This window comes from Balaenoptera musculus, chromosome 6 (genome assembly GCF_009873245.2).
Source record: "Balaenoptera musculus isolate JJ_BM4_2016_0621 chromosome 6, mBalMus1.pri.v3, whole genome shotgun sequence".
In the NCBI taxonomy this organism is placed as follows: Eukaryota; Metazoa; Chordata; class Mammalia; order Artiodactyla; family Balaenopteridae; genus Balaenoptera; species Balaenoptera musculus.
The window spans coordinates 94,244,241-94,265,720 of NC_045790.1; the positions used below are offsets into that span (position 1 = coordinate 94,244,241).

The 21,480-nt window shown below is 36.6% G+C and overlaps 1 protein-coding gene across 6 annotated transcripts in view; it reads right to left on the bottom strand.

The window, feature by feature from the left end:
- ECPAS (Ecm29 proteasome adaptor and scaffold) overlaps positions 1 to 21,480 on the bottom strand; it is a 101,372-nt gene that overhangs the window by 40,428 nt on the left and 39,464 nt on the right. For all 6 annotated transcript variants that reach the window (XR_005020442.1, XM_036856743.1, XM_036856747.1 and 3 more), the window contains 12 exons: positions 19,516 to 19,684; positions 16,753 to 16,892; positions 13,712 to 13,793; positions 10,542 to 10,661; positions 8,527 to 8,612; positions 8,224 to 8,302; positions 6,075 to 6,124; positions 4,982 to 5,048; positions 4,766 to 4,888; positions 2,424 to 2,527; positions 1,901 to 2,024; positions 61 to 141 (listed from right to left, as the gene is read on the bottom strand). Coding sequence is in view for 5 of the 6 variants with exons in the window: in XM_036856743.1 (XP_036712638.1) it covers positions 61 to 141; positions 1,901 to 2,024; positions 2,424 to 2,527; positions 4,766 to 4,888; positions 4,982 to 5,048; positions 6,075 to 6,124; positions 8,224 to 8,302; positions 8,527 to 8,612; positions 10,542 to 10,661; positions 13,712 to 13,793; positions 16,753 to 16,892; positions 19,516 to 19,684 (1,225 nt within the window). In the remaining variant the exon portion in view is untranslated. The remainder of the gene's footprint in view (positions 1 to 60; positions 142 to 1,900; positions 2,025 to 2,423; positions 2,528 to 4,765; positions 4,889 to 4,981; positions 5,049 to 6,074; positions 6,125 to 8,223; positions 8,303 to 8,526; positions 8,613 to 10,541; positions 10,662 to 13,711; positions 13,794 to 16,752; positions 16,893 to 19,515; positions 19,685 to 21,480) is intronic.

Below are 21,480 nucleotides of genomic sequence, written 5' to 3' on the forward strand. Positions count from 1 at the left end.
TGTGACATTATCGTTAAGAACCTTTAGTGAAAGCAAAATAGAAATATATGCCAGTCCTACCTCTCCAAAGGCTGCTGGATTAAATGGAAGGACAGTTGTCCCAGTCATATACTTGGCTGGCGTTTTCATTCGATGGGAAGCCTAATAAAAATAAACCCCAAAAATCAATTACTGGAAAACAAAGCACGTGTACCCTTTCTCAACTCAAAAATAACTGTATTTCTAACTACATTATTGTCTGCTACTGTTTTTTTCTAGTCAAAACATTTTTCCATTAATCATGCTTGACTGTGCACGGACCTCAAACCCTAAGTTACAGATGTGTTGCCTTTTGACTGGCTTGTTTAAAAAGAATAAACCTATAAACCAACTATACTTTAAAAAGAAAGGAAAAAAGAAAAAGAAAAAAGCTGCAAAGATGACACAGTAGCAAGTAAAAAATATAAAATAAAATAAAAAGAATAAACCTACTCCAGGCATCTACTGACAGTCACCCCAGGGCGCTGCATGCCAGTTATTTTCATTAATAATAGAGGTCGAAGGAAAATATTAGCACAAAAGCATCTTCTGCCCACAAATATGACAGTGTTATGGAGAAGACAATCATGGCTGCTACATACTGACCTCCAGCACCCTTAAGATGTCTCTCTAAGCAAAAAGCTAAGACCACCAGTAGAGGTGAAAGGCAGTAAGGTATCCCCCCAGCACACTAAGAGAAACATCAATGTAAAAAGTAGGATAGGGTCAGGGTGGGGGGTCATGACTGTCAATACTCTGATCTACCAGCAAAAACAGGAGACTTGCAAAAGCAGACGCAATGCTCTCTTATGATCATGGTGGAAAAAGTCTGAACTGCTCCCTGAAGCATTCTTAAACTTATGCTGCCCTAAATAATGCCCTTAAAAATAGAAAAGATATATTTCAAGCATGTCATGCCAAGGGTAAAAATTTTAAACACAGCCAATAAAAATAATGGTACAGGGCTTTCCTGGTGGCGCAGTGGTTGAGAATCTGCCTGCCAATGCAGGGGACACGGGTTCAAGCCCTGGTCTGGGAAGATCCCACATGCCGCGGAGCAACTGGGCCCGTGAGCCACAATTACTGAGCCTGCGCGTCTGAAGCCTGTGCTCCGCAACAAGAGAGGCCGCGATAGTGAGAGGCCCGCGCACCTCGATGAAGAGTGGCCCCCGCTTGCCACAACTAGAGAAAGCCCTCGCACAGAAACGAAGACCCAACACAGCCAAAAATATAAATAAATAAATAAATTTTAAAAAAATAAAATAAAATAAAAAGTAACGGTACAAATGAACTTATTTACAAAACAGAAATAGAGTCAAATTTGTAAAAAACAAACTTACGGTTACCAGGAGGGAAAAGGGGGGGAAGGAATAAACTGGGAGATTGGGATTGACATATACACACTACTATATAAAATATAGATAAATAATAAGGACCTACTGTATAGCACAGGGAACATTACTCAATACTCTGTAATGACCTATATGGGAAAAGAATCTAAAAAAGAGTGGATGTATGTTTATGTATAACTGATTCACTCTGCTGTACAGCAGAAACTAACACAACAGTGTAAATCAACTATACTCCAATAAAAATTTTAAAAATAATAATAATAATAAAATAAACACAGCCAAAATGTTGAATAACATAAAAGGAATTGTAAGTAATTTAGATTTGGGCAAAACAGATTAATTACATCTGAGATTTATATTTTTCTCCTCACTTCGTACCTTCCTCTTATTGTATTAACATTGTTAGAAACTTTACTAACTATTCAACATTTAGTGATTAGCATTTTAAAATGTGTCACCTAAAAAAATGTAAGTTTATTTTCATCATTCATTATATGACTTAAACTATTATCTGAAGTTAAATATCATACCTTTTCCTGGATATAATATACCATTTCTGGGAAAGATGGCATCTGCTTAGAAGCACTTTCTTTTCTATTTCTACCAGGAAGACACCTTAAAACTCGTTGTGCCTCTCCATGAACTTCCTCCCGTCTTTCAGAAAGATAAATAAGAAACATAAATAAATTTCACCAACTGGAGAATGATCATATGAAGACTAAGAACAGCAATTTTATTTGTCATCTGTCTTAAATATATTTTTCGCTATCTATGCAAAGAGGCATAAAATACATGATAAGCAATTGCTTCTTTTTGGAAATTTCATTAGATGTGGAGAGTCATATGGCTTTCATCTTTGAATTTTACCCACAGGAAAAAACAAGACAGGGTATGACTACAGGTCTATATATTGTATCAAGGGAGCCATACTTTTAACCCTAATAAATTGCTCCTAAATTCCACAGACGAACACTGCAAACAACATAAATTTTATTCAATTTTCAACTAAATTTTAAATGCACCCAAATTCAAATTAACACCTTTGAAACTTACGGATCTCCTGCAGCTAATAAGAGCAAATATCTGGACGGTATATGATCTGAGGGAAACACCGTGCTGGCAAATTTCACAGCCACTTGTCGAACTTGAACTTCAGGCTATTTGACACATAAATGCAAGAACACACACACACACACACACACACACACACAGATTAAAAAAAAAAAAGAATTCAATTACCAACAGCTCATTCCAGTCGAGTCATCTTAATTGTAAACAATCAAAATTTAAGTTGATATTTCAATAAATATATCTAAATAAATAAAACATCATTTAGTCAAGATCTTTAATCATGTTGTTTAAAAGTCTTTGGACAATGACACTATTTAAAGAATACTATTATGATCTAAGAGGACGCTCCAAGTAGAGCAGGAAACCCCACCAAGACCATAACCAGAGAATCTCTCTGCAGATGCACATCCTCAGGCCCAACCATCAGACCAAGGTCACTGTGGCAGTTTCTAGCCACCACCTCTGCTTCTCCAACTCTTAAACTCTCAGTCACATGAGTGAAATTCAGATATTTTGCAGGGAACACAAACAGAGCTTACTTGGAATCCCTACAAATTTAAAGCAAAATACCACCAACGCTTTCAGATTAGCTCTTAAATTAAAACTGACTCCAAAGCAAAGCTTCAACTACATAAATATATCCAATTAACTTAAATAGATTAAGATTGTAATCTATGAATACGAAGTTCAGCCAGAAAAGCAGTTGTAGAGTCTACTGATGCTTAAGCTTTATTCTCGTGTATCTTCCCCCTGGGTCATTCCTCCAGTCACAACATAAGTGAGATGAGAGATGCTTAGAAACGTGTACTACCTCATTTACTCAGGTGTTCTTGCTCTTTAGCATTTTTGGAGCTACTGTAAAGGGCAATGATATTACGGACCAGCCTATATGATTTAGCCCAGGGTCTGGTTGCCTTACATGTAGTCTGAGAAAAGAAAATAAATTACCTTGGCTTGGTAATACTGTTACATGATTTGATCTGCATAAGTATAACCAGCACCCATGTGCATTATACAAGCATTCCATTTCCTTGTAAGGCTACCTACAAAAAGTTTTAAGTATTTGACTCTAATGAGCTTCCAAATAAGCCTATACTTCTTTGTCCATGTTATATGATCATGAACCAGGTACACTGGACACCAAGAGCATTTGACAATGGGACGCTATATATAATAAGCCTTCTGAGTGTACATAATTATCCTGTCATATTTCAACAGAAACCAGATACCTTTCTGAACCTTTAATAATTCCTCAATATAAATGTGTTAATAAACGTGGCAGCCAAATTTCAGTTAAGATGCAATTCATATTAATCTCACCAATATTTGACATCATTCCCTCTTTAATCTCCCTCTCTACTCCTAGAAATGGAGGACAAAGAACTGACTAAAGCAAATACATAATGTATTATTTTATACTGCATATTATATATCATGTATACATATGTGTAAATAACCACAGATACTAAAAATTCTCCTGCAAACTCCCATGGCAGGCAAATGAAGAGGACTAGAAGGAAGAAGAGTATGGATGATGGTACTGGCTTACTTCCTACAGACTCATTTTGATCCATAAATTGTGCCTTTCTTTCCTTCTGCTTTTCTCACCCAGTGTTACCTACAGAACTCCACCTCAGTGGACTGTAGTGCTCAGCTACCAGTTAAAACAAAACACTTGCAACTGGGAGAGCATGATATTAAGAACAGTTTTCCAACAAGGAAGGCTTTAAACATAAGGCCTCTGTGAATATCACTACTCCTTCTTCCCTAAAATCAGATTCCAATAATGAGGAATCTAAAACAGATCATAAATCACAGTCCAAGTGAAAGCAAATATTCCTCTTCATTATAGAGAGTTAAGACAAAAAGCAATTCAAATTTTGATCTTAAAAATGTAGGGCTTCCCTGGTGGCACAGTGGTTAAGAATCCACCTGCCAATGCAGGTGACACGGGTTCGAGCCCTGGTTGGGGAAGATCCCACATGCCACGGAGCAACTAAGCCCGTGTGCCACAACTACTGAGCCTGCGCTCTAGAGCCCGTGAGCCACAACTACTGAGCCCATGAGCCACAACAACTGAAGCCCATGCGCCTAGAGCCTGTGCTCCACAACAAGAGAAGTCACCGCAATGAGAAGCCCACGCACCACAATGAAGAGTAGCCCCCGCTCGCCATAACTAGAGAAAGCTCGCGCGCAGCAACGAAGACCCAACGTAGCCATAAATAAATAAATTTTTTTTAAAAACTGAGAGCTTAAAAAATGTTTAAAAAAAAATGTAAAATTCATATACTACCCGCCATTGTAGTTCACATAGTTGGACCTACCTTTATTAAGTACGAAGCCACAAGTGCCTCCATGAGAGTCCGCTGTGCTCCTTCCAAAGTACTATAAGCTCCAACCATCATGGATAGTGCTTCTTGAATAGCGAGTCGCGTCTCGGGCTCTTCCTATGAAGATGATAAAAACAGTGTTTCCCTCCCTGTTGGGTTTCCAAGTGAGCATCCAAACAGAAAGCATACACTTGCCAGGTGTTTCCCTACCTTACATAGGGCTTCAAAAAGCTGCTGCACAAGAGCTATATCCTTAGTGAATAAATGGGGCATTCGACTGTAAGAGAATATGAGATCATCATTACTATCAAAAATTTCCATAAGATGGAAAAAAAAAAAAGAAACTAAACACAAACTTGCCTAAACTTGCACTTTCACTTCTGAACCATGTGAACATCACTGGATTACCTCCCCCAAAGAATCAAACACTTTTTAAAGTAAATATTTAATTCTTCAACTGCCTAATAAAATAACTCTAGATTAATATACCTATTATCCAGATATTCTCACTAGAATATTCCATGCATTCAGTTAACATTTCTGATTTTAAAATAAAGAAAATAGATGAGACTAAATGTTATTTAAACTAATGACTCTGGTGACAAGGACTTTTGTCACTTCATGCCAACACACAAGGGACAAGGTTTGTTGACAACCCTATGCTGTATCAGCTGATCTGAAGTGGCGGTCTTCTGAGCCCCCAAACTCCTTCCCTACACAGTGCAGAAGAGCAAGACCTAGTCTACACAGGCCAACACAGAACCTGTGCCAGGGTGTAAGCAGCACCTGGTACCACTGAGGATGCTGCTCCTCTATCCCCCTGCTCTGAAATACAGTGAAGGAAGAGGAAACCAGGAGGAACTGGGTGCAGGAAACCATACTAAGCAGAAGGAAAAAAAATCCAACTTTGGAAACAGGGCCGCTCAGAATCATAATATAATGCTATCAGAAAAGAGAATCACTAGAAAAACTCTTGATTATCGAGATTATAAACGCTGGTAGTAAGTAGCAACAAGAACACTTAAGGTCAATCAAATGTCTCTAGGGTACAAGAAAACTGTAACACATTATGACACAATCCAGTTCAAAATCTCATTTCAAGACTGCCATTTAATATGGTAACACATCTTCAGATGTAAGTTTAAATGTCTCACGTTCATTATCCTTCTACAAGGAAGACATTTCTAAACAACCTACGACCCTTTCAGAATCATAACAAATTTATTCTCCATCCATTATTAAATGCCACAATTTTTCTTAGTTTACCAACAGGATATCTCTCACTGAAAAAGAGTTTACTCACCTGGAGAGTTTTCCAACAGCTGAATATGCCATTGACAGTAGCTTAGGGTCCTTGAAATTAAGGGAAAAAAAAAAAAAAAAAAAGAAAAGAACAAAAAGCAGACAGAACAAAAAACACAGTAAACAGCAAAACCCTTTTGCTGCAATCAAATGCATTATTTTACTCCTTGTTAAACCTAGGTCTCACCCTGCCTAACTATATGATATCAGCATCTGAACAAAACAAATAAAAATGTCCAAACCCAGAATGCATCACAGTACTAAAAGGAAAAACAAAACAAAACTTTATATCCCCAACTTACTCCAAAAGGAAAATGCAGTGGTCATATATGAAAAGGTTCTCTTAGCTGGTGCTAAGTTCAGGATAGTTTCAATACTATATAACCTGCAAATACCAAAATTCACCACCAACGTACTGGGAAAAAGGCTTAACTTATTAGAAAATTCACTTGCCCAACAGGCTAGGATCCACTCTCTCTCACCCAAAATTGTAGTACACTGGGGAGCAACTGTCTAAAAATCTGCACCATAGGAAACAGCTTCTTCTCATATCTTCCACCATAAAAAATTAAAGGGATCATAGTATTCGGGTGAGTTAGTGAGGTTCCCACTCAAGATACAGATAGAATTTTACGTGGTTTTAGGAAAACCAATAGTCTGACATTACTTAGAACATAGTAACACTTCTGTGAGCTGAAGTTTATACATTTAACATAGGATTCACACACCTACATGGCCACTCTTACAGACTCATCTGTTGGGAAGACATGCAGTGTCATCTGGAGGTAAAAGGATTACAGCCCTGTAGTTTATCTGGCCTCTCTAACCTATCTTCAAATATACAGTTCCTCCCCTAAAAGCCCCAAAGCATTTTTATTCCTACCAACCATCCAAAGAATCTGACTACGCCATAAAAATAATCTGAAAGTTTCCCAAGGCCTTAAGAACCATGCAAGCTCTATTCAATCAACAGAAGAAGACAGGAGAGTCAGACCTAACACTGCCCCAAAGCACAGCTGCACAACAAATGAATAGCTTTTCATTAATAATATCTACTAATATGCCTTTACTGTGCTGAATAAATTACATGAATTATCTCATTTAATCTTCACAATAATCCAATGAAGTGATACTATTATCCTCATTTTTCTGATAAAGAACAGAGGTCCAAAGAATTTAAGTAACTCACCAAGGAACAAAACTAGAATTCAAACTCAATTCTAAATCCAAATGGCAAAATACTGGTCACTATACTACTGCAAACATGCATTCATGTTTAGCTAAGACTTAGGAAGAAATACTAACTAGAATTCTTGAAACCTTACCTTTTTTAGCAAATTCCCCTGAAATACTAGAAATGGTAGGAGTGATACAGCAAGGAAAAACAGGATTTGAAAATCTACAATCCAAGGAATCCTCATTCCACTTAGCTTAAGGAATCAAAAATTTACTGAATGCATGTTCTGACAGAGAGTTTGTTTGTTTGTTTGTTTTATCATCTTTATTGGAGTATAATTGCTTTACAATGGTGTGTTAGTTTCTACTGTATAATATAAGTGAATCAGCTATACGTCTACATATATCCCCATATCTCCTCCCTCTTGCGTCTCCCTCCCACCCTCCACTTCCCACCCCTCTAGGGGATAAAAAGCACCGAGCTGATCTCCTTGTGCTATGTGGGTGCTTCCCACTAGCTATCTATTTTACATTTGGTAGTGTATTTGGTAGTCTGACAGAGTTTTGAATCAATAAAATCTCAGTCCCTAAGAATTAACACCGTTTCTCAAAACAAGCAAATCCAAATAGACCTATATGGAAATAAATAATAAACTAAAATTTAATTCTTTTCATTCCATTTTTGCACAGTGCCTAAAAGTAAAATAAAATGTACTAGCTTTTTAAAATGTTATTTAAAGAAATGATAAGACCACCTCAAGATCCGTATCAGTTTTTAATACTTATTTCAAAAAAAAAAGGGCAGAAGATGGTGGTAATTTCTGAAATTTGCACCACTTCAATTAAAAATGTTAAGAAATGATGGAACAACAGCAAACTTTAACTATATCAACATATAGACCAGCAAAGTTTATAACAGAGAATACTTTAAAATATAAAATGTTAACAAAAATTTAAAAAAACAAGTCACTTACTTCTTTATATTCATTGATTAGCTTGGTGAGGCCATTCAAAAGCATTGGACCTAATGGCTTAATCTTGATTTCTGGACAGCTTTTTAAAAAAATAACACATACAAAGCAAGATATAAGAATCTCATAATTACATATCTTTTCAGATTATTACTTAGAGACATAACTGAAGTAAATTTAAATAATCTATTAAAGTATGAAATACTTTAAGATAAGCAAACACGATTTGTTTCTAGGTAAGATATACTTGCATCACTTCATCACTCCAACAGCTTGAAAACTTTACAAATAGTTCAAAAAACTTACGTTACACAAATGTGATGCACAAATTGCAGGGATAATGTTCTTAATTTTGAATTTGTATTTGTACCAAAGAGTCCATCATATACCACCTATGAAAAAGGAACAACATCAAGAATACCGATTAACAATAGCAATTTACTATCTTCAAACACTATTAAGGATTCAACAGTAGGTCTTTTGCACTACACCTTGTTCTTCAAAATTAATGCAGTTCTCTTTCATACAAATATTTTAGCTGACGGCCTTAGGAAGCCAATCAGTAGCTTCAATCAACAGTCTGTGGAGTAACAACAAACACAATGGTAGATGTTACAAGTCTGCAAAATTTGTGGGGCTACCACTAGGAAGCAACACAGAGTTCACGCTGCAGTGGGCTGCCACTCTCACGCAAGGGACATGAGCAGAGAAGATTATTTTGGGGGTATCAGGTTTCTTAATTACATGTGGACTCATTTTGAAAACATAAATAACTACAAATAAAGGGTACACCTACAGGATGTCTATGAATATTCTGCCACAAACTTCTAGCTGCTTATTATATAATGTAGTGTTACTACAACCAAATTTTCTGAACCAAAATTATCAAAACACTGTCAGGGAAACAGTGCCCGGAAAGTGAAATGGAAGAAGTTGTGTGATTATTTTATGTTTACGGAAACACAGAACAGAGTACTTGAAATCAGTCAAATATTAGAGAGCCAGATACTGGGAATAAAAGTTGTATCACCTAAAAGGAGGAAGCAGCCACTTAAACAAATAAGCCTTAAGAGGCAGAGATGCGAAGGCAGAAGCCAATGTCCACCACACACGTGCAGTGAGCAAGAGGACAGTGTTCTTACTTAGGGACTGAAAGAGATGAGAGGCAGGAAACGGGGACATTTCAGATAGGAAGGGGCACACCGGAGCAAATCCTGAAACTGGAGTAGACGTTTACCAGGCTACAGGGGGGAGGGCCACCATGCCAGGAGTGGAGACACAGAGCCATGAAAACAGCATACTTAAAAACAGCAACAATCTCTGTTGGAGCATAAGGTACAGGGCAAGGGTATGGTGAGATACGAGACCAGAAGGGAAATAACTGCTGCCTTTCCACCATTTACTGAGAACTTGCTAACTGAATGAGTACTAGCCACCCTGCTCTAAAGCTTCTACCTGCTAACCCACTCAGTCTTTACAACATTGCTATGAGGTAGCTGCTATCATTACATCCATTTTACAGATTTTTTTTTACATTTAAAGAAAAACAGGAAAAACCCTGAGGCTTATTTAAGATCAAAAGTAAGTAACTAATGACAAAATTATGCTCAAATGAATCTGTCTCCAGAGCTGAGATGGTCATTACTTGGACCAAAAGGCAAGAGCTTTTCCGGAGGGGCTCATATCCCACACCAACAGAGTACAGGGATTTCCAACTGCAAAAATAACTCTGGTGGCAACACAGAAAACAGACTGGCAGTGGGCAAGACTAGAGGCAGGGCAACAAGGAAGACGACTGTGGCAAGCAGAACAAGAAGTGACGATCTCCATTAACATCAGCATTCGGCAGACGGGGGTGAAGACACTGAGGCAGCAGCATCCAGAGGCTGTGGCCACTGCCTTCACGAGGGACTCCAGTCAAGGATGACTCATTTTCCCACCTAAATGACCAAGTGTCTGGTGCTACCATTTTTGGAAAAAAGCCACTCAGAAAAGCACTAGTTTGAAAGGAATTATCACCATACATTTAGGGTGAATGGTAACCATATACAGCATATATTCTATAATAAAAATTTATAATATATATTATATATAATATATATTTATATATAATATTAATATATTAATAAAATATATTTTTTATTATAGCTATAATTAAAAAGTATTTTCTGCAGCTAAACTTGAGAGAGAAAAAAGAATCTCATTAATCTTGTTATACATATCAACCTACCTCCTGAATATCCATTAATGCAGTTCTTTGTCTAGTTAAACAAACATGAAAGTTGTAAACAGGCCAGTTTTCTCTGGAAAGAATGAGTTACCTGAATGTTAGCCGGGAACGTTTCAGCAGCTTGTCTAGAACGAAGGAGGTGGGGGACAATCTTTAACTTGACCCTTGTACTGACTGGGTCCCTTTTCAGCTCTGGCTTCAGAACTGCTCCCTGTTGAAAATATGTGTGATTATAACTCAGCACTTCAAAATTATTGTGAATTGAAAAGAATCATGAGACATCATCTAGATCAGTGGTCTCTCAAACTTTTGTTTCAGGATCCCTTTATACTTTTAAAAATTACTGAAGCTTCCAAAGAGCTTTTGTTTATACTGAACACCTATCAAATATACTAGGAATTAAAACTGAAAATATTTTAAGTACTTATTCACTTAAAAATAATATTAAACCCATTATATACTTTCATAAATAACGTATTTTTAAGAAAAATAAAAAACTATATTTTCCAAAACAAAGAACTGTACTGAGACAGTGGTATTGTTTTATATTTTCTGTAAATCTCTTCACTGTCCACCTTAATAAAAGAAAGCTGGATTCTTATATCTGTCAGCATTTAATTTGTTGTAATATGTTGTTTTAAGTATGTTAAAAAAAAACAGCTTCACAAAGATATGTGACTGGAAGAGGGGGGATGATTTTAGCCTTTTCAGGTAATTACAGATATTTGATGCCACCCCAAAACTTGATATGCAATAGGTTCTTTTTTTTTTTTTTTTTTTTTATTTATTTTTGGCTGCGTTGGGTCTTCGTTTCTGTGCGAGGGCTTTCTCTAGTTGCAGCGAGCAGGGGCCACTCTTCATCGTGGTGCGCGGGCCTCTCACTGTCGCGGCCTCTCTTACTGCGGCGCACAGGCTCCAGACACGCAGGCTCAGTAGTTGTGGCTCACGGGCCTAGTTGCTCCGTGGCACGTGGGATCTTCCCACACCAGGGCTCGAACCCGTGTCCCCTGCATTGGCAGGCAAATTCTCAACCACTGCACCACCAGGGAAGCCCCCTGCAATAGGTTCTTAAAGGTTAATTGCCATGTGGATTTGAAACCATATCAATGGAATATTTGCAAACTGTTCTACTAAATTCCACCAGTCTATCTGCATACGGAATGGCTCCCTTACCCTGTATGCTTCTGTCACATCACTGGTCATTTGGAAAATACTGGCTCACCGAGTTAAGCAAATATTTCATTATAAAACATCCACGCTCACACAAAAAAATCACATGTTAATATCATGACCAATCTCACCAGAAAAGTCTGTAAGCACTGACAAGCTGTCAAGCTCATCGTGATGAATACAAATTTCCCAAAATTCTAGCTTTTGCTTAAAAGCTCAACTTTCATCTTTGCCTATAAAGCACGTTAACTGTTTTTCGAAGCCTCATTTTTTCATTTTAAAAGAGAAAATACATGCCAAATACCCATCTCAATAACTAGAGTTTGCCTCTCTACTCTTTTTTTTAAATAAATTTATTTATTTTTATTCATTTATTTTTGGCTGTGTTGGGTCTTCATTGCTGCGCGTGGGCTTTCTCTAGTTGCGGCGAGAGGGGGCTACTCTTCGTTGCGGTGCACGGGCTTCTCATTGTGCTGGCTTCTCGTGTTGCGGATCATGGGCTCTAGGCATGCAGGCTTCAGTAGTTGTGGCTAACGGGCTCTAGAGCACAGGCTCAGTAGTTGTGGCGCACGGGCTTAGTTGATCCCGCGGCTGGACCAGGGCTCGAACCCGTGTCCCCTGCATTGGTAGGCGGATTCTTAACCACTGCACCACCAGGGAAGCCCAGTTCTTAGTTTTTTAAGGAAACTCCATATTGTTTTCCATAGTGGCTGTATCAGTTTACATTCCCACCAACAGTGCAAGAGGATTCCCTTTTCTCCACACCCTCTCCAGCATTTACTGTTTGTAGATTTTTTGATGATGGCCATGCTGACTGGTGTGAGGTGATACCTCGCTGTAGTTTTGATGTGCATTTCTCTAATGATTAGTGATGTTGAGCATCCTTTCATGTGTTTGTTGGCAATCTGTATGTCTACTTTGGAGAAATGTCTATTTAGGTCTTCCACCCATTTGTGGATTGGGTTGTTTGTTTTTTTGATATTGAGCTGCATGAGCTGCTTGTATATTTTGGAGATTAATCCTTTGTCAGTTGCTTCATTTGCAAATTTTTTCTCTCATTCTGAGGGTTGTCTTTTTGTCTTGTTTATGGTTTCCTTTGCTGTGCAAAAGCTTTTAAGTATAATTAGGTCCCATTTGTTTATTTTTGATTTTATTTCCATTTCTCTAGGAGGTGGGTCAAAAAGGATCTTGCTGTGATTTATGTCATAGAGTGTTCTACCTATGTTTTCCTCTAAGAGTTTTATAGTGTCTGGCCTTACATTTAGGTCTTTGATCCATTTTGAGTTTATTTTTGTGTATGGTGTTAGGAAGTGTTCTAATTTCATTCTTTTACGTGTAGCTGTCCAGTTTTCCCTGGAGCTAATATGATTTTTAAAACAACTATTAATCGTTTAGAAAGCAAACAAATAATCTTGTATGTCAAGGTTTCAACTTGGAACACTTTTAAACACAGTTAACTAAACAGAACTTATGTTATTAAGCAAACATCTTATTTCCAGAATTCAGAAGAACCCACCTATTGTTCTAGGTTCTAGACCACGGGTCAACAAACTACAGCCCATGGGCCAAATCTGGCCTACCATCTATCTTAGTAAGGTCTGTGAGTTAAGAGTAGTTTTTACATTTTCAAATGATTTTTTAAAAATCAAAATAATATTTTGTAAAAGTATATTTCATGAAAATAATATGAAATTCAAATTTCAGTAACGATAAAGCCTTACTGGCACACGGCCATGCTCATTCAGTTCTGTTCTGCCTATGGCTGCTTTCATGCTACAGCAGAGTTGAGCAGCTGCAGCCTTAGAACGATATATCCAATAAAGCCTAAAATATTTACAGAAAAAGTTCATTGAAGCATAATCTGGACAATCATTATTTAAGCACCTGAATTGAAAACACCAGATCAGGTAAACAAAGTTACCAGGAGATTTTAATCTACCTAGACTAGTATGGCTTAAAACTAGTATCAGTATTTCCCACAGCATAGATTCAGCTTAAATCAAAATAACCTGGAGAAAATGTTCAAATACATAGAGCTATGTCAATAAAATGCTTTTTATGATGATGTGAGAGTAAACAAAAAAAACCTACCTCTTTTGTCTTCAGTGGTATATCTCCAAGGTATACCTTGTACATCTTATTAATGATGGCAGGATTATTCCAGTCAATCAAGCTACAGAAGGTTTCAACAAAGCTTGTTAAAATTATTATTTTTTTCTCCCACTCCAATAATTTCAAAAAATCATAGCCTCAATATGTGTTACCAAAGAAAAATATTATAAATACACAAATGAAATGGGCAATTGACATTGCAGAAGAGAAGGAAAGGGATTAACTTCTATCAAAGTTAGTTTTCAAACAGAAAAAAAAAGTCACTTATCCCACCATGATTCAACGTAAGATAGATCAGTGTATCCAGTGGCCCAATTTGGTACTACTCAAGAAATCTGGACTGTCTTCCACTCTCAGGGCCAATGCCACGGAGCAGTTCCAACACAGCAGAGCCATACTACACTTGTTCAAAGAGCCCTGAGGCATGATTCTTCTGTTCAGCCACTTGGAAATCCAAAAGTGATAGAGAAAGTGACAAAAAACATTTTACCCATTAAAGCCACACCCTAGGAAGCTTGCAGCCCATGGCATTTCTCAAATACCGTGTCACTGTGATCCCCAGTATCCCCCTCTTATCTCCCAGCACCCACTTGCAATTTTAGCACCTAATTCTACAGAGCAGTCCTGCTGCCGTTAGTCACTAAGACTTATTCCTAATTGAGGACCACAATAAGGTAACTTACTACTGATGGGCACCCACCCCCTGCAGCAGCCCCTGCCGTCATTTTATAAACCTAGCAATAACGCAATCCTGCATTTCACTTGATTAGTGAGATTTAACCATACTCTCTTCTCTCCTTTGACATTGATTCTGCTTTCAAACTATGTTGTATTTGTGCAAACATAATTTATCATGCTGCTTTGACTGTTTTTCTAATCCATCTCTTCTTTCATAGCTTATCAATCCACCTCTTGTTTGGATATCCACAATTCCACTAGCCTCAAAGACATTCTATAATTCTACTTATTATTTACCTATATCTTTCCTCAGCTGATTGCTACTAACTAATCCTCAAGCTCCATCTTTGTTTCCTTCCTATAAATACTTCAGGTTTAGCGATTTGTGACAAAACACACACACACTTTAGTAAAACAAACTAAAAACTTAATAGTGATTAACTAATAAGGATTAATTTTCACTGTTTCTTCTACTTTTCCTCTTGCACCTTTCTAGTTTTAGTTTTCTGATTACATGCTTGTGAAAATTCAGAAATGAATAACACAGAAAATAAAATTCCTTATAATCTGCACCATAACCCTCTCTATTCCTTTTCAGTAACCACTAACTTTTGTCTATCTTTTTCTAGACTTCTTTCCTATGCATGTAAAATAGTTGGATGGGCACGGCAGGTAGATAAAGAAACAGACGTATCATTTGAAGAGATACTTTTATTTAACAAAATGGGATATCTACATATTGTTCTCAACTCACTTTTTACCTCTTAACAATGTTATGCTATTTTTTGGAAAATACAATTATTTTAATAGACAAAACCAAAACTAATTAGAATAACTGAGCACCACATTTATAGTTCCAACAATCCAATCTACTGTATGGTGTAAAGAATGGAGTCAGTTCAAACACAATGAGAAGTTTTAAAGGAAGATTTTTTGGAAAACAGAATGGAGGTTCCTCAAAAAACTAAAAAGAGAGTTGCCAGTGAGATCCAGCAATCTCACTGCTGGGCATATATCCCAACAAAACAATAATACAAAAAGATATATGCACCCCAATGTGCATAGCAGCACTATTCACAACAGCCAAGATATGGAAACCACCTAAATGTCCATCAACAGATGAATGGATAAAGAAGATGTGGTACATATATACAATGGAATATTACTCAGCCATAAAAAAGAATGAAATAATGCCATTTGCAACAACGTGGATGGACCTAGAGATATCCCATTTTGTTAACTACATTGAGCATTAAAATAAATTCAAAAAAGAACTATTCCATAATTTGATTTTTTTTAACGAAGTATCTTCAATTTTTCATGTATTCTCCAGTCTTTGCACATGTCATTTATTAAAATCAGTACATATATCATTTTGTACTATGCTTTATTCATTTGCCATTACTTGGAGGCAATTTACATGTTGCTTTATTATTTTTATAATCATTTGGGCAGATATATAATATTCCAAATAGGTCACATTATTTATTTAACTATTTACCTATTGTGGAAATCTGAATTTGTTTCCTTTTTTTTGAACAACTACAGGAAATGGTATAATGAATGAATCTGTAACATTTTTCTAAATATAATATTTTTCTTCTTTTGAATGATTCTCTTAGGATAAATTCCCAAAAGATTCAGATAAAAGATTGTAAATACTTTTATGATTCATTACCTACTACAAACTGCTTTCCAAAAATTATTTCAACTTACAGTGTCAATCAACAGGGCATAAGAATAGCAGTTTCAACAGAAACTTAAATGGAGTAATCAACTGTTGCACAATTTTATTTACCAATGGGTACAAATTGGCATACCACTGTTTTATTGTGCATGATTTGATTTCTTAAACACAATATTTTCTATGAGCCTATTTACTATATGTATTTCCTCCTGTATAAATTAAGATCTATTCAACACCTCTTTTCAGGGGACCTGATTTTCATATTAACCATAATACCTACATATCCTTTATTAAAAGCCATCTCAAATAATTTGAGATAGAGGAAAAATCAAAAATGAATAACTTCCGGGTTTTGACATTTTTCTTAACATCAGTTCTTTAAGTTCACTTACCTAGACAAAGGTTTCAATTCTTACAGTTATAATCCTAACCCATTCCAATTTTAAACTACTTCTCCAAACAGCTTTTCTTCTTTGTCTTATACAGAATTCTGCTCTTTAGCAAACTGTCTTTCATACAAATTAGGTATATTTCACAATCTCATAAACTGAATGTCTCACTACACAAAACCTGAAAAGAACAAATATGTGCTGAGCAAGCTTTTAGAAATCTAGCCTCTTTTTAATTTCGAAAGTTTAAAAGGGAAGCAGTTTACCTTTGCTTGCTTTTCAACTCCAGGTCCGCTGCTGTGGCTACACTGTGGCGTGTGTCACTAGAAGCAATCACCAGGTGGAGAACAGCTTCGAGCTCAGGCACCTGCTCAGCTTCTATGAATTTCACTATACCCAATTTGCACTGTAGATAAATGAAGGGAAGGAAAACCACTGATCAAAGAAACCAAGACCACCAACCTAAAACATCTGTTTCACATATCAGTACACTCATAAACCAAAGATTAATAGAACAACAGTAGCCATTCCTATTTAGGCTTACAATGTGCCTGGGACTATACTAAACCATATATATTCATGATTTCATTTAACCCTCACAATCTGTGAGATGAGTATCATTATACCTATGTTTCTGATAAGGAAACTGAGGCAAGGCTGAAGAGATTAAGACACAGTTAGTAAATGATGAAGGCACAATCCAAACCCAAGTCTCGGACTCCAAGGCCATTATGATACGAAGCCTTCCTACTTAGGTTAACAGCCTCTCTAAAATGATGAAGCCTTGAACTGAAGTCCAAATCTGGAGCCTCCAGGTAGAAGTGGGGTACATCAGAAGTAAAGTACTCCATGGATTGTTTTGACAGTTCAAAAAGAACTAAACTCACAGTCCATGAAGTTCTAATCTATTGTTAACATACTAACTCTGTCCTCAGTATTCTTACATACTGAAAAAAAACATGATTTCAAACATATGCAAGAACTGCAAATGCAAGTGAAATTCTAATCAAACAGTATTCAGTCTAACTGGCTAAAATGAAACACAGACTGAAGAGAGATTCTGCTTAGAACTTCATGCAATGTGAAGGAGCTATGAATTTCAATACAAATAACTCTATTTAGGATAAATATACCTGAAAAATGAAACTTTACCTTTAAGAATCAGTTACGTGATAGTTCTCATATACATGAATTAGGACTGATAAAGTTTACAATAACTAAATGACAAAGGATGCAATTAAAAAGGATCATAAAAATACCTGCCTTCCCTCCCCATGTTCAACACAACTGACCTGCAACAAGAGCTACAACAGAGAAGATGCAAGCATTTACCGCACCCACAGTTATGGGAGTCAACTACACAAAGATATACACAAAAAAGTGTGCAAAGGAAACTGAGAACAATACTCATGTCCAGCAATAGGAGACTAGTTTAAAACATATTATGTGGTTTACACATAATTACATTTAATACAGACATTAAAAAGGACATTATTTAAAAACCTGATATACTATTAAATGAAAAAAATGAAGTTCAAATAGTGTGTTATGTGATACGTAAAAATGTATTGTGTAAAATTACATTTGTGTACACACACATGTACACAGAGCAGGCTGTAGGGTGAATGACAAACTAGGGTGGCAGGATTCCAGGTAATTTTTAATTTCTCATTATAATGTTCTGTATTACTTGAACATTTACATTATCACTAACTTTATCATTTGAAAAAAATAAAAGCTGTCTTATCTGAAAGAAAAAAATGTAAAAAAAGAGATATTTAAAAATTAGAGGAAAACAGCTTTCATCCTTGAAACTAAACTGTTCAACACTAGATCATGAAATTGACAAAAGGCATACAGAAGCCCTTAGAAATCAGCAAATAATGACTAATGTTAAGATTACAATTTATAATGTTAACAATGATTCTCCAGCACTTATAGCTTTAGCCCTCAGACAGACCTAGATTCAAAGCCTACTACTAGGAGTGAGACTGTGGTGAATCTCAAAACCTCAATTCCTTTTACAAAATGGAACTAACAATTTCTATACCTTGTCAGGTTGCTGTGAGGATTAAATGAGATAATGTATTCAAAGTACTCAGCATAGTGCCTGTCACATAGATCACACTCAATAAAGAGTAGCTTCTGTTACTATTTACCCTTCTTTCTTACTTACATCATGGTTTAAGAAGAAAAAAGATCTATAAAACACGAAGATGTTAATCTAATCAAATAGAGCCCTTGCTGAACAAATCATTCTATAAATTTGTTGAGTGGCAAGAATGCCCACTTGCCTTTTTCCCTTTCCTGGGAACACTGTTTTGATCAGTGATCGCTTACACTGCCAAAAAGAAAAGGATCAAATCATTTAGACTGCCATGGAGAGATAAAGGAAGGATTGGAAGACTAACCCATGTTGCTTGAATTCCAAAATAATTACATACTGATCTCATCTGTTCTTCCCTGAGGTGCCTGATGACACAGACACAGTGAGGCACCTTCTCTGTAGAGCACCAGTCTTTTTTAAAAGCTGCTCAGAGAACATCTGTGTCCTGTTTAAATCCAGAATAAAATTCTTAATGCCAATTTTCCAATTCCCAGGAAGAAATATAAAAGGGCGTCATGCTTTTCCCCCATATGGTCACTTGTTCCTCACTTTACACAAAATGTACAGCCCTAAAAAGCTAAATAATGTAAGATAAATTGTATTTCAACTGCACCAAAGCAGCTCGATAATTATTAAACCTGTAATTAAAAACTAAAATGAAAGAAGTTACTTAATTTATAAATGAGCTATATTTTATACTTGAAATATGTAAGCAGTATTAGAAAAACTAAAGAGCATTTCCCACTCCTCCCTTTCCCTGGGGCTTTAACCAATAAATGACATGATGACGAGAACACATTACATCAATCGTATTTCATTAGAGAGCCTGAATACGCTGGAATTATGTGACACATGCTTCCACGGACTTCAAAGGGGCAAGTGTGCAGGGTTAAGCTCCGTATGAACAAGCAGTGTGTGATACCTGTTCCAACTGTTCAGGTGTCCATGGGTTATCTCCAATAACTCGTTTAGCTGCATAAAAGCTCATTCCTGGGGGAGGCTGTGGTATTCCAGAACCTCCCCCACTATTTGAAGAAGAACCCTGTGCTGAAGATGAATTTTGGCGACTCTGGGATTCATTTAACACATATCTGGAAAGGAAATAGGAATTTAACCCCTCTATAAACACGTACAAACACACGCATATATATAGCACATTCAATTATATACTTTCCTCTCACAGAATTTTGTTAGAAGAATAAACACTTGAAATTAAAATTTTATCATAAAGAAAAATTTTAGAGCTATCTAAAAAAGGTATCTACATCTTCAGCAAATTAACCATTAGAGTACATCTGCTCAACTTGGTTACAAATGAACTGTAACAGTTACCAACAATGAATATAAATATTATGTTCATTCTTAATCTATAAATAATTGTTCTAAAAGCCACTATGGACCCACTACATTTTGAGTTTTTAGTTGACAAATACAGACAAAGGTTTACTGACTGTAATGGGGTGGAGGGGGAACTATTGTTTTATACCCAAAGCAGAGAATATTTATAGTCATTCCCATTTCTGTTCAATTCTCCTTGAACTCCTTATATTTCTGCATTAGAAAACCCACTGAGGGCTTCCCTGGTGGCGCAGTGGTTAAGAACACGCCTCCCAATGCAGGGGACACGGGTCCGAGCCCTGGTCTGGGAAGACCCCACATGCCACGGAGCAACTAAGCCCATGCATCACAACTACTGAGCCTGCGCTCTAGAGCCCACGAGCCACAACTACTGAGCCCGTGTGCCACAACTACTGAAGCCCACTTGCCTAGAGCCTGTGCTCCACAACAAGAGAAGCCACGGCAATGAGAAGCCCGCGCACCGCAACGAAGAGTAGCCCCCGCTCGCCGCAACTAGAGAAAGCCCGCGCGCAGCAACGAAGACACAACACAGCCAAAAATAAACAAGTAAAATAAATTTATTTTTAAAAAATAGAAAAAGAAAACTCACTGAAACCTCCAAACCACTTACCATACAAGCACATACACCCCAAAAATGAAAAAATTCAAAAGGATCCAAAGAGGAAAAAAAATCATAATAAGGACCAGCTTTTTCCATTATATGTTCAAAGCATACAGCTTTGCAGCTAGTTATTAATTTATCATCCCATTTCTTTTTTAGCTTCTATAGATTAAAAATAAGATTTCTGATAAATTCATTTTGAACCAATTAAACTAGCATTCCTCATCTACAAAATGAAAATTTTGATATGAATATTAATTCAAGTCCCTCTGAACTCTAAAATTCTATGCTGACAAATTACCAGACTGGATATTAAAATAAAATACCCGTTATAATAAAAATTAAAGAAAACACCTGAAGCCTAATGGCACAGTAGATTATTCTACATTACTATATACCATATTTGTTCCATTCCTAAATTCATCTAATTTTTTTTAAAAAAACCTGTTAAAGAATCATTTTAATATTTTTATATAAACAAGGCTAATTCTCACTGGTAAGAAAAATGTGAGGAACTACTGGCTTGGGTACATTGTGTGCCTAAGTTAAATTTGGATTTCAAAGTTAAATTACCAAAGCCATCATCACCTGCCAATTCTGGCTGCCTCCTGATTCAACAACTATAAAAGGAGGTTTTCATTTATTTCTCAGTTATAGCAAGACTGGCAGCAGTAAGTAAATCAATTAATAACTACTGAACAGCTAACATCGTGCAAAACACCATCCTAAGCACAAGACAGAGGAACACCAGGAGGTGTAAGACTGAGTGTCTGCCATCTGGAGCAAGTTGAGACGATAACAACACAACACGTGCAACAGCATATGATATGTCATCAGATGACAAAGAAACTGCAGGGAAGTAAGAAATGATATGACAGAGGTAGTGGAAGGTGCAGAAAATAAAGCTGCCAAATTAGAGGAGCGGGA